The sequence below is a fragment of the Otolemur garnettii genome, unplaced genomic scaffold (assembly GCF_000181295.1).
Source record: "Otolemur garnettii isolate 467f Iridium unplaced genomic scaffold, OtoGar3 scaffold00070, whole genome shotgun sequence".
Taxonomy (NCBI): Eukaryota; Metazoa; Chordata; class Mammalia; order Primates; family Galagidae; genus Otolemur; species Otolemur garnettii.
The window spans coordinates 9,775,060-9,786,780 of NW_003852465.1; the positions used below are offsets into that span (position 1 = coordinate 9,775,060).

The window sequence follows — 11,721 nt, forward strand, 5'->3', positions numbered from 1 at the left end:
GGTTTGAACCCACCACCCTCGATATATGGAGCCAGCACCCTACCCACTGAGCCACAGGTGCTGCCCTGGGACCTGTCTTTTAAAAGGAGCCAATCAATGAGCGAGCAGATGGGAGAAGCACTTCTTGTTAGGAGAAAAATCAAATGCTGAGGATGGAAGTGCTGGGGATGGTCAGGCAGGGCTGAAAAGAAAAGGAAAAAAAGCTGTGCTGTGGGTTGGGTGGAGAGGTGGGATGCTACTTTCCTGTGGCCGATCACAGAGTAAGCCCAGAGCCAGGATGGGTGACAGCAGAGCTCAGTCTCCAAATGGCCAGGGAGAGGCAATCTGATAAAAGTGGTGTTTACAGCATGCAGTAGAACTTCCATAATTGACACCTCCCTACATTGACCACCTCCTTAAGTTGATCTAATTCATAGACCATTCACCACATGTATGTGTCAGTACAATAGGCCTCGTTCCTTATGTTGACTACTTCCATGTGTTGACCAGTTTGTTATAGCCCCTTGGGTGGTCAACTTACAGAGGTCCTATTGTATATATTTCCCTTCTTGGCAAAAGAAAGATGTGAGAATAGGCCAACTGTGCTATCCTAGCACTCTGGGAGGCTGAAGCAGGAAGATTGCTGGAGCAAGAGCAAGACCCCATCTCTACTAAAAATGGAAAAACTAGCCAGGTGTCATGGCAGGTGCCTGTAGTCCCAGTACTTGGGAGTCTGAGGCAAGAGGATCTCTTGAGCCCAAGAATTTAAGGTTGCTCTGAGCTCTAATGACTCCACTGCACTCTACCCAGGGCAACAGAGTGAGACTCTGTCTCAAAAAAAAATAAGAAAGAAAGAAAGAAAGATGTGAGAATGAGGAAGTACTCCCTAGAGGAGGACAAGGAGATTGCAGTTATGGAACTGAAATCATTGTGCCGATCACAGGGTCTCCTAGCATGACTAGCCCAGTCCCAGTCCCCACATGGTTTGTGTTACTTAAACCTCCCAGAACCCAGTGGTGTAGGAAATAATATTATTCTCACTTTGCATAGAAGGAGGCCAAGGTCAGAGAGATTAGTGAACAGGTAGAGATTGACCAACTAGGCTTGGAACTGTCTGCCTGGCCCTAACTCTCACACTTCTTCGCATGGTGCTCCCAGGCACTCTGAAGGTAATGGTGCCTACAGAGAGGGAATAATCTCAGGTGTGGACGTGCACCCTTGGCTTCAGGAAAGCATATTCAAGTTCCCTGGTAAACCTGAGACTGCATCCATGAAAAGCTGCTAACAAGGAGCATAGCACTGTAGCTGTGGGAGGCACTCAGGGGTGACTCTTCAGGGTGGGGAACACTGGGACCTGCTTGGGTATTCATGGCACCCACACAGGATGAAAGGGACATGGTGACCCGAGCATAGATGACCACAGCTGAACCGTCAGGCAGCCAAGGCATGTGTAGACTCACTGTGGGGACAGCTGCAATCCTGAGAGGGGAATGAGGTTTATCACTAGCCTGGCAATCCAAAGTGAAGATAAGAAGTAGGAGAGAAGCAGAAAGTTGGTACAATGTTGCTCAAGGCCCCAGTGGGTACTGTATGTGCACTCTTAGCCCCTTCAGGAGAGTGATCTTCCAGCAGGAAACAGGAGGGAAAGCACTACCTTGGACCCTGAGAGAGATGACAGGCTATTGACACCCTTCATTTTGCATCTGGCTTCTGGGCCTAGATCAGCTTATGCCAGACTGAGAAGAAATAGTTGTGCCACTCAAGTGGCTGGCAATCCTCAAGGAATGATGGAGAACTGGAGAGATTCAGAAGGGCACAAAGACAGATTCTGACCATTGAATACTGGTCAACCCAAAGCAAGACTGTCGCATGGATTACTCAACAGATGGTTTTCAGCTTGGAGCCAAGGAAGCGTGTGGCTGGGAGCTGGCACAAGCCCTCAGAGATGCTCTTCACTGGTTGGTGCCAGGCTCCAACTCTCAGAATAGCCACATTCAGTGTTCACTACTGACAGAGCCACAGGAATGGCCATTGCCTGTGCCCTGGGCCTTTGCCTATAAGATGTCTTTAGTACTAGGACTTATGTCCCCATCAGGCTATCCTGTTCTGGCCCATTTGTTCTGGATGAACAATTTCCCCATTCACTTGGAGGCTCTGGATGCCCTGATGAGTGCCCCAAAACTGGTTCCCAGCCCCAATCAGGGCCTGGCTTTCTGCACCCACAACTCCCCCAGCTGCTGCCTTACCCCAGATTCACCTTACCTGGCTGCATCCTGCCTGCTCCTGGCAACTGAGGCTCACCCACATTCACCAGTGTAGCTTCTGACCCTGACCTTTGTCTGTGAAAAGTCTCTTGTGAGTAAGGAAGGATTTGATGACCTAAGACACCAACCTGGAAGGCAGCCTTAGTTCCCGAGACTCTGTTTCTCATTTCTTTCTTCTTTAGAGACAGAGTCTTACTCTGTCTTCTGGGCTAGAGTGCAGTAGCGTCATCATAACGGCTCATTGCAACTTCAAACTCCTGAGCTTAAGTGATCTTCCTGCCTCAGCCTCCTGAGTAGTTGGGACTACAGGTGTGCACCACTATGCCCAGCTAGTTTTCGATTTTTTGCGATTTTGTAACAACCGGGTCTCACTCTTGCTCAGGCTGGTCTTGAACTCCTGGTCTGAAGCAATCCTCCCACTTCCTGATGAGCTAGGAATACAGGCGTGAGCCACTGTGCCCAGCATATCTCATCTCTTGAAGGAAGACAAGAAACACACATCCTATTTCAGAGGACACCAAGGAGAAGAGAGCTCATTCCTCAGGTGATCACACTGAGATCCAAACAGCTCTCAGCAAGAACAAGAAAGATGGTTTGAAACCAAGGAAACCCCCCATTTAATGGGGGTGCTTTCTACATTTAAGTTTGAGCAAAAGTCCAGAAACATTTAGAGACCTCACGCCTCAGTGTGTGCTCCTGGCAGCCTGAGGTGGCCCGCAGGAAGGAGTGGTAGCCATCCTTTGCCTGTAAGCATAAAGAAACACTTTCTCATAGTTTGAGTTGTCTGGCAATGGGGTGAACTGCCTGGAGGCCAGTTAGTGCTCTGCCTGAGCCCAGACTTTGGGCCTATCCCTGTGGAGAATGATCTATAGGGGTCTTTTGTTGGAAAAGAAAGGAAAGAAATGAACTTTTTTTTTGAGATAGAGTGCTTCCCAGGAACCTCAAACTCTTGGGCTTAACCCATTCTTTTGCCTCAGCCTCCCAAGTAGCTGGGACTACAGGTGCCTGCCACCATTCCTGGCTATTTTTTGGTTACAGTTGTCATTGTTGTCTATCAGACCCAGGCGGGATTTGAACCCTCCAGGCTTAGTGCATATGACCAGCGCCCTACTCACTGGACTATGGCACCTAGCCAGGGAAATGAACTTTTATTGGTCTTAGTGTCAGGCACTTTATCTACATTAACTCATTTAATCCTTACCAGTCCCTGGCCAAACATCCTATTTCATTGATTTCAAGACATGCCCTCCCCCTAAAACACACAATTCACCATCTCTGACACTGGGCTGAAGACTAATTGATACCCTTTTATAATTGCTGTCAGCCAGGTGGCAATTCCAGCCAGATGTCAAATTCCCTTTTCCATGGGGAAACCCTCCATTGACCCCTTCTGGCTAAATCAAGAAAATTCCATGGACTCAGTTAAATTCAGCAATCTCCAGTAGAGAAGAGCAGCCAGGGCCCAGGAAGAAGTACTTTGGCCACATGACATTTTCACTGTGCCACATGGGGCTTTAAATTGCTGGTTCCAAACACTTTTCCTTGGGCAAGCTGTACCTGAATCGCCTCTTTTTTAAGATATCAGATTGTGAAGTCTCCTATAGACACCCTGGGATACTGTGGGGGGTGGGGAGCTGGGAGTTTGGTCTAACTTCCCCAGGGAATTCTTTTTATATTTATCAAACAGAGGCTCACTTTGTCACCTTCGGTAGAGTGCCGTAGCATCACAGCTCACAGCAACCTCAAACTCTTGGGCTTAAGCAATTCTCTTGCCTCAGCCTCCCAAGTAGCTGGGACTACAGGCCCTGCCACAATGCCTGGCTACTTTTAGAGACAAGGTCTCCCTCTGGCTTAGGCGATCCACCTGCCTTGGCCTCCCAGAGTGCTAGGATTACGGGTATGAACCACTGTGCCCAGCCATTCCCCATGGAATTCTAATCTACAGGGCCAGCCTGAGACCACTAGGATGGTTTATTCTATCAGAACTGAAATTCTGATGTTTCTGCATGGTGGCTTTGCTCCCAAATATTTTTGGAAGACAGGGAGGCAGGCAGCAGGGGCCAGGCCACTCTGCCTGCTACAAGGTTGCACAATGGGTCTCAGCTGAAAAGGTCCACTGCTGAGGGAAGCTCAGCAGCTGGGGGACAGGGGACTTCCTGTGGCTGAGGGTTAAGCCTTGCTGACCTCTGCTTCCTCTCCCCAGGGAAGGGTGACTTGATTGGCTGTGAGCTGCCCCGGCGAGAGCAGGTGGTAAAGGCCAATGCTGATGTGAAGGGGCTGACATATTGTGTCCTGCAGTGTCTGCAGCTTGCGGGGCTGCATGAGAGCCTTGCACTGTATCCTGAGTTTGCCCCTCGCTTCAGCCGCGGTCTCCGAGGGGAGCTCAGCTACAACCTGGGTGCTGGGGGAGGCACTGCAGAGGTGAGGGTGCTGGGTATGTGTGGAAAGGGTTGGGTGCCAAGGAACCTGGGTCTCGGGTGGTGCTGTGCATGAGGCATGACCAGGGTGGAAGCCCCACTCTACCTGCCTATTCATACCCACGGCCCTAGCCTGGCCCTCCTCAGCTTATCTAAGATAACCTTGCCTTGCCCAGAGCAAAGTCTTAGTGATGGAAGCTGAGTGCCCTGGAAACAGACGAGGAACCTTGTAGGGTGCAGCCGGAGGAGTGGCCCCCAGGGTCTGGGGCTGAGCAGGGCAGGGACAGGCACTACCTCTCCAAGCTGTTTCTCAAGACAGCTCTGGGGCTTCCCCTGCTTCTTGATGGTGAAATGGGGCTGTTCTAAGGACTTTTTGCATTTGTCTGGATTCTGACACTAATTCCAAACCAGTTTTTAGAGCCCTGTTCTCTTAGATAATTCAGTTAGCCTTAGAGACCAAGTAGAGGGGTGGAATTTAGAGAGCCCTTCAGGGCTTAGCAGCTTCATGGTAGCAGGTTTCCCCTCCAAATTGGACCTCTTCCTCTGTGGAGTGGCAGACACTAGGTGCTCTGTTTAACAAAGATAGCTTATCACTTCTAGGGGAGATGAAGCCTTGGTAGGGGAGATAAGTAGGACATTAACAGTGGCCATCCATGTCAATTCACTGTCCCCCACTGTCTCCAGGTGGACACCAGCTCCCTGAGTGGTGACAATACCCTCATGTCCACACTGGAGGAGAAGGAGACAGATGGGGAGCAGGGCCCTGCAGCCTCCCCAGCTCCAGCTGATGAGCCCTCTAGCCCCCTGCTGTCTCCTGGCTGCACCTCCTCATCCTCAGCTGCCAAGCTGCTATCCCCACGCCGAACTGCACCCCGGTCACGTTTAGGTGGCAGAGGGCGGCCAGGCAGGGCTGGGGCTTCAAAGACTGAGGCTGGTCCCTCTGCTCCCCCACGGACACTAGAGGGGCTACAGCTGCCCACCATGCCATGGAATCTGCCTCCAGATCTGAGCCCAAGGTAAGTGGGTCCTGGGCAGAGATGGTGGCAATAAGGCTGAGATCCTAGCCAGGCACACCCCAGCCCTGGGCACCCTTCCTTCCATCTTAACTCCTGCTCAGCTTGCCTAGTTCTGCCTACCTCTCTAGGAAGCCTTCTTTGGCTGTTCCTTCCTGCTGCTGCCCCCTCCCATGGTTTGGTACATGGCATAATCCAAACCTTTGCTGTTTCACACTGCTCAAGCTTGGCCTCCCTGCTGAACTGCCAGCTTTTATGGGAAGGGGCCACTTGTTAGCTTTCTCCTGAGACCCCAAGGGCTCCTGGTCAGCTCCAGCCTCCTACAGACTGTGGACACAGGGAAATCCTGTCTCATGTGACACTGCAGTGGCTGCCTGTCCATTGATATGTTGTCCTGGCACCTGGGTCCACAGGGTAGTAGATGGCATTGAGGATGGCTGTAGCTCGGACCAGCCCAAGTTCTCTTTCCGCGTGGGGCAGTCTGGCCCGGAATGTAGCAGCAGTCCCTCCCCTGGACCAGGTACTGGGGGCCCGGGCATGGGCTAGGTTGGTGGGACAGCCCCTTTGTCCTATGAATCTCAAGCATTGTTGGCCTCTGAGCCTTCGGTGTTAGAGAAACTGGCAGAGTACAGACTGCCTGGGAGCCCTCTTGCTCATCACCACCCCACCCCCGACCTGTGCCAAGTGCACAGGGGTGTTAAACTAGTGCCTTGGTGTTAGATGTACTTGGGAACTGGATTTGGATCCCTGCTCTGTCAGCTTTCAAGCAGTGTGAACTTGGCTTCTTTGGCCCTAGCTCCCTGCCTATAAAATGAGTTGTTGCGTGTTAACTAAGATTAATCCTATAAGATGAGTTGTTGTGTGTTAACTAAGATTATGTAACTAAAATCTTTAGCATAATGTCTGACTTGGTGGGGGGATAGAGGTCTGGGGAACCAGGGGTGAAATGGACTCTAGGCCAGGCCAGGCAGGCCTGGGAAGTGGGCCAGGTAATGAGCTCCTAGGAATGTCCATTTCCCTGGGGGACAGACAGAGGACAGACACAAAGGACAACTTTCTGAGGGGAGGACAGTGCTGAGCAGTGTGACTGCGGGCTGCTAGGAGGTGTTTTCCCTGCCCCTGGCAGTTTGGGCAAAATTCAGCACCTTGGCTGAGGCCAGAAGTGATGATCCTTGGAGTTGGGAGGTTCAGTGAGGTCTATTCTAACTGGGGCAGAGGCCTGGACTCCACACTATCTGTCTCTTCTTACCAGCCCCAGCTGATAACCCCATCCTACTACCCACAGAGAGTGGCCTGCTCACTGTCCCTCTTGGGCCTGGCGAGGCAAGGAATACAGACACCCTGGACAAGCTGCGGCAGGCGGTGGGTAAGGGGCAGGGTGGAGGCAGGAAGGGATGGGGCAGACGTGCTGTTATGTGACCCGATTTTGTACTTCTCCTGAAGGTGGTGGAGCTGTCTGAGCAGGTGCTGCAGATGAGGGAGGGACTGCAATCACTTCGCCAGGCTGTACAGCTGGTCCTCACACCTCATAGGGAGGGCCTGTGTCCTCAGGAGCCAGGAGAGGGGCCATGCCCAGCCAGTGCCTCTGGGCTCCTGCAGCCTCTGTGTGTGGACACAGGGGCATCCTCCTACTGTCTGCAGCCCCCAGCTGGCTCTGCATTGAGTGGGACTTGGCCCCACCCTCATCCGGGGCCCCCTCCCCTCATGGCACCCTGGCCCTGGGGCCCCCCAGCATCTCAGAGCTCCCCATGGCCTCGAGCTACAGCTTTCTGGACCTCCACTTCAGACTCAGAGCCCCCCGGCTCAGGAGAACTTGGCTCTGAGCCCAGCACCCCTGCTTCACCTCCTCCTTCTGAGGAAGGGGCTAGGACTGGGCCCCCAGAGCCTGTGAGCCAAGCTGAGGCTACCAGCACTGGAGAGCCCCCACCAGGGTCAGGAGGCCTGGCCTTGCCCTGGGACCCCCATAGCCTAGAGATGGTGCTTATTGGCTGCCATGGCTCTGGCACAGTCCAGTGGACCCAAGAAGAAGGCACAGGGGTCTGACTGCCAGCCCCAGGACTCAGTGTTGCCAGACATGCTGCCATCTGCTGTTTTGACCAACCTCAGGATGGAGGAAGGGTGGTACCACCCCCCAGGACTCTGTGCTACCCGCTGGCTCAGGGCAAGGAACCTGAGAGTGAAGGAAGGCCTGGCCCCTGACCCTCAGCGAGGGTGGACTAGAGCCTCTGGGGCAGGCCCTACTCCCGGAGCCCTGAGCTCCTGGTCTCTTTCTGCAGGCTCGGGGGCACAGGTCTGAGGACAAAGAGGGGTTCTGCCATCCCCTGCATGTGCCCCTGCCTCCACCTATCCCCACATTTTTTATGTTAAAAATAATAATAAAAGAAACTACTTTGGAACATGGTGCTTTTTATTTACAAAAGAAAAACAATAAAGGAAAAGTCTGAAGCTAATCAGCTGGAGACGGGAGTGAAGGTGGCAATCTGAGGGGAGGAAAGGGAGAGTTGTCTGCAGAGAGAGAAAGAGGGGGAGGGGCTCTGGCTCTAGGGAAGCCACAGGTCCCAGCCTCTACTGGCTTCATGGTGCCAGCCCCACCCTTTCTCTAGGCTCAAATCAGTGGGCTAGCAGCTGGGCTTCCTGCTGCTCACCCTGGACAGAAGGTTTTTCTAGGAACCTGAATTCCCAGCTCAAGGGGGCTGGAATGGCAGAGGAAACTGAGACCAGATAGAGCCTAAAGGTCCTGCTACCACTCCTCACTGCGGTGTGATCTTGGCAGCCTCTGCCCGGATGAGGGCAATGAGGTCCTGGTTGATGAGGAAGACGAAACGCAGGCTGGCGATCTAAGTGAGGGAGAGGAGGCTGGGGTCAGAAGTGGGACTAGGGCCAAACCCATGTACTGGCTTACCACACCCACGTCTTGCCCTGGCCTTTGCACCTCCCTCCCAGCTCACCTCCACCACGGAGTTGTTGCTAAGACGCCATTTGGAGCCACACAGCACAGGCCGTCCATCAATGTAAATAGGCCGCCGGCCCTCATTGGCAATGAAGAAATCTCCATTGTTTTTCAGCTTGATGACACCTGTGCAAATAGGAAAAGGGAGAAAATGGGAGGCCCAAAGAGAGCGAGAAGTCTGGGGATAGGAGTAAGAAGGCACCTAGAAGTCCCCTGTCTTGAAATGCTGGCTCCCTAAGGCCCTGCTTCAGATGCTCCATGAAGATTCCCATGACACCAAGCCCCAGGGACAGAAACGGCAGGCCGGGAAGGACATCTCACACTGCTTCCTGCTGGGACAAGGGGCTGGTACCTTGCTTCCGGGAGATCTTCCAGGCTGGACCTTCCAGAGACAGGTCCACATCAATCTGGTTATCCTTGGTTGCTCTACCCAGGGTGATCTGGGAAAATGGAGCAGATGAGGGCTGGGACCTGAGGAGTTGGGGGAGGAAGTCCATGCAGGCCAGGAAAAGATGAGAAATCAAAAGACTATACAAAGGGCAGTGAGAGAAGGGATGCCTAGGAAGAGTGAGAGGGGGAAGCCTGTCTCACCTCGCGAGAGCGCATCAGGTACCGCACCATGCGGCCCCGTAGCACTGCCAGCGTCTGGTTGTCAAAGTCTGGAGAGCTCATGCCTGGGGGAAAAGCAGAGTTCAGAAGAGGCCACTCCTGAGGGCCAGGGTGGAAGACAGGGAACCAGGGCAAGGTCTGCAAGGGAAAGGAGTTGGACCCAGGAAACAAGAGCCCACCTAGCTAAGGGATGCTGAAGAGTGAACCTTCTGGTCCCTGGGCCTCCTCACCTGTGATGCTGTCGACTAGCACCTGCCACTTATGCAGTTCCTGTTCCAGCTGCCGGATCTCTCGCTTCTGGCGCCGATCTGCCACCGTCAGCTCTGGATTGAGGTAGGGTGGCAAGGAAGGACACTCTAAGCCTACCAGCACCTGGTACTGGTCCTCTCTGTGCCAGCAGAAGCTTCTATCCCCTCATGGTCTCTAACAGGGCACACTTACCATGTTCCAGGACCTCATCTCGCATGTCCCTGAGGGGCAAGAAGAGAAGGGTGAATTAGGTCCACTTTCAGCTCACCTACTACTAGAGTCTCCCTGAGCCCCTTTAGCCAAGTGGCCTAGAAGGCTATGTATATAGCCTTGGCCTAGCCAGCTTCCCTGGAGCTAGAGAGGGGATAAAGGTAAGGGGTGAATCTAAGAGGGCCCTAGTAGGAGGGGAGCAAGGGGCCTCAGCAAAGAGGACCAAGCACCAACAGCTACAACAGGAATCTTGAGGGCTGGGCCTCTACCCCAGGGGAGTGATTCAATTCTCTCATGCCTGCCTGTGGGCCGGCCACTCACTTGAGCTTACTGTCATCAATTAGGTCCTCTGCATCGGAGAAGTTCAACACTTGGTCCCCCTTGGGCAGTGGCTGCACTGAACAAATGACAAGAGGAACGGTGAGCATTGAGGGTCCTACTCAAGCCCAAGCTGCAGAGCAGACAATTGAGCCAAGTGGAGAAACTGCAATAACCAAGCCTGGGTGAAGAGCCCCACACAGGTGAGGGAGTGCTCTGATGCGGCATGATGCATTCCTAGGTTTAGCTAAGGGCTGTGGTGGTTCTAGAAAGGGAAGGAAATTAAAACTGAAATTTTGCATGGGCTTCTCAGTGTACACAGAGCTCTTGATTCACATGGCTGCAAGTAGGGAAGGCACTACTACTATTAGCTCTACTTTATAGGTCAGAAAAGAGACACGGGAAGGCAGCTGAACTATGGCTTCAGTTGGGACAGAGCCAGGATTCAAGCCCTGCTCTCCTGATTCCAAATCCAAACTTCTCCTTCCTCCACATTACATGTCCCCAGCATTTCCCACCATCCTCTGCAGGGGCTAGGAGGACATGCCAGTCAAGACCCACTTAGAAAGCAGGTCTCAGTGGGGAACTGCTCCAACATAAGCCAGTATTTTTCAATTTGGGAGTAATGAGATGGTAATGGATCATGAAATTGGTTTTATTTTTCAAAAAATGAAATGGAATAAGAATCACATCAGTGCCCATGGGGACACATTCAAGCTAAGTATTACTTCGTGAAAGTTTTTTAGTTTTTTTCCTGGTCAAAATGTAACAGGGCTTAGGGCCCCAAACATCTAAGAACCTCTGCCTTTAGGCCAGCTGTTCCCAGGGTTGCAGGGTCTTCTCTGTGGCAGCTAGTGGCCACGTGACTATTGGCTGAAGAAGTGAGGGGACCTACATGGGGCTGCCAATGCTCCCTTCCTCTTCCCCCTTAGGTCAGACTGTGTGGGGAGGCAGGGACTGGGGAATTCCCCCACACCACCACATGCCTCTGCCCACCCGAAGCTGCCTAAAACTTGACCAATCTAATGTTCAGCTGATCTGACAGCTGAGCAGTGTCTACCACCTGTTCCTAGGGACTCCCAGCTCTAAATGGCAAAGGAGAAATCAAATACCCATATATAAAGACTCTTGATGGAAAAAATAAAACTTTTAAGATAAGGCTTTCAGTTAAAAAAAATAACTTTACACAAAACAACTCCCAAAATAGTGACAAGGCAACTAGCTTTAGCAGTGAAAATAAATTTTATCCAGTGTCTCTGGAAATTCAGTGATACTAAGTATGAGAAAGCAGAATTTTGGAAGCTGGGGGAATAAAGAAGGCTGCCCCCTGACCCACTAAAATCAGAGGTCCTTAGGAATGAAAGATCAGGCTTCCCTCTGATAAGGGAGATTTTCTAAAATCCTCCTGCAGGAATACCTTTTCCAAACTAGAAGCTGCAGGACCCTAGAAGTAAAGTGAAAGGCACAGCTGAAGTTTCATGTTCACAACTATGTAAAAAACTGAGCAGACATGTAGAAGGCAATGGACAGTCACATTTATTTTATTTATTATTTTTTTTTTTTGTAGAGACAGAGTCTCACTTTATCACCCTTGGTAGAGTGCTATAGAGTCACAGTTTACAGCAACCTCCAACTCCTGGGCCTAGGCTATTTTCCTGCCTCAGCCTCCCGAGTAGCTGGGACTACAGGTGCCTGCCTATTTTTTTTTTTTT

General features: G+C 52.0%; 2 protein-coding genes across 5 annotated transcripts in view; one reads left to right on the forward strand and one right to left on the reverse strand.

Annotated features, from left to right (window-relative positions):
* KCNH3 (potassium voltage-gated channel subfamily H member 3) overlaps positions 1-8,073 on the forward strand; it is a 21,192-nt gene extending 13,119 nt beyond the window's left edge. For both annotated transcript variants that reach the window (XM_003793613.3, XM_012807509.2), the window contains exons 11-15: positions 4,447-4,664; positions 5,345-5,676; positions 6,087-6,193; positions 6,959-7,035; positions 7,117-8,073. In XM_003793613.3, coding sequence (XP_003793661.1) covers positions 4,447-4,664; positions 5,345-5,676; positions 6,087-6,193; positions 6,959-7,035; positions 7,117-7,716 — 1,334 coding nt within the window. In that variant the 3' untranslated portion in view covers positions 7,717-8,073. The remainder of the gene's footprint in view (positions 1-4,446; positions 4,665-5,344; positions 5,677-6,086; positions 6,194-6,958; positions 7,036-7,116) is intronic.
* Positions 8,056-11,721, reverse strand: part of MCRS1 (microspherule protein 1) — a 9,968-nt gene continuing 6,302 nt past the window's right edge. For 2 of the 3 annotated variants that reach the window (XM_003793615.3, XM_012807511.2), the window contains 7 exons: positions 10,013-10,088; positions 9,674-9,702; positions 9,463-9,555; positions 9,215-9,297; positions 8,976-9,063; positions 8,622-8,749; positions 8,060-8,510 (listed from right to left, as the gene is read on the reverse strand). In XM_003793615.3, coding sequence (XP_003793663.1) covers positions 8,424-8,510; positions 8,622-8,749; positions 8,976-9,063; positions 9,215-9,297; positions 9,463-9,555; positions 9,674-9,702; positions 10,013-10,088 — 584 coding nt within the window. In that variant the 3' untranslated portion in view covers positions 8,060-8,423. Of the gene's footprint in view, positions 8,511-8,621; positions 8,750-8,975; positions 9,064-9,214; positions 9,298-9,462; positions 9,556-9,673; positions 9,703-10,012; positions 10,089-11,721 lie in introns of all 3 variants that reach the window. The other variant, XM_023515372.1, reaches the window with a different exon arrangement.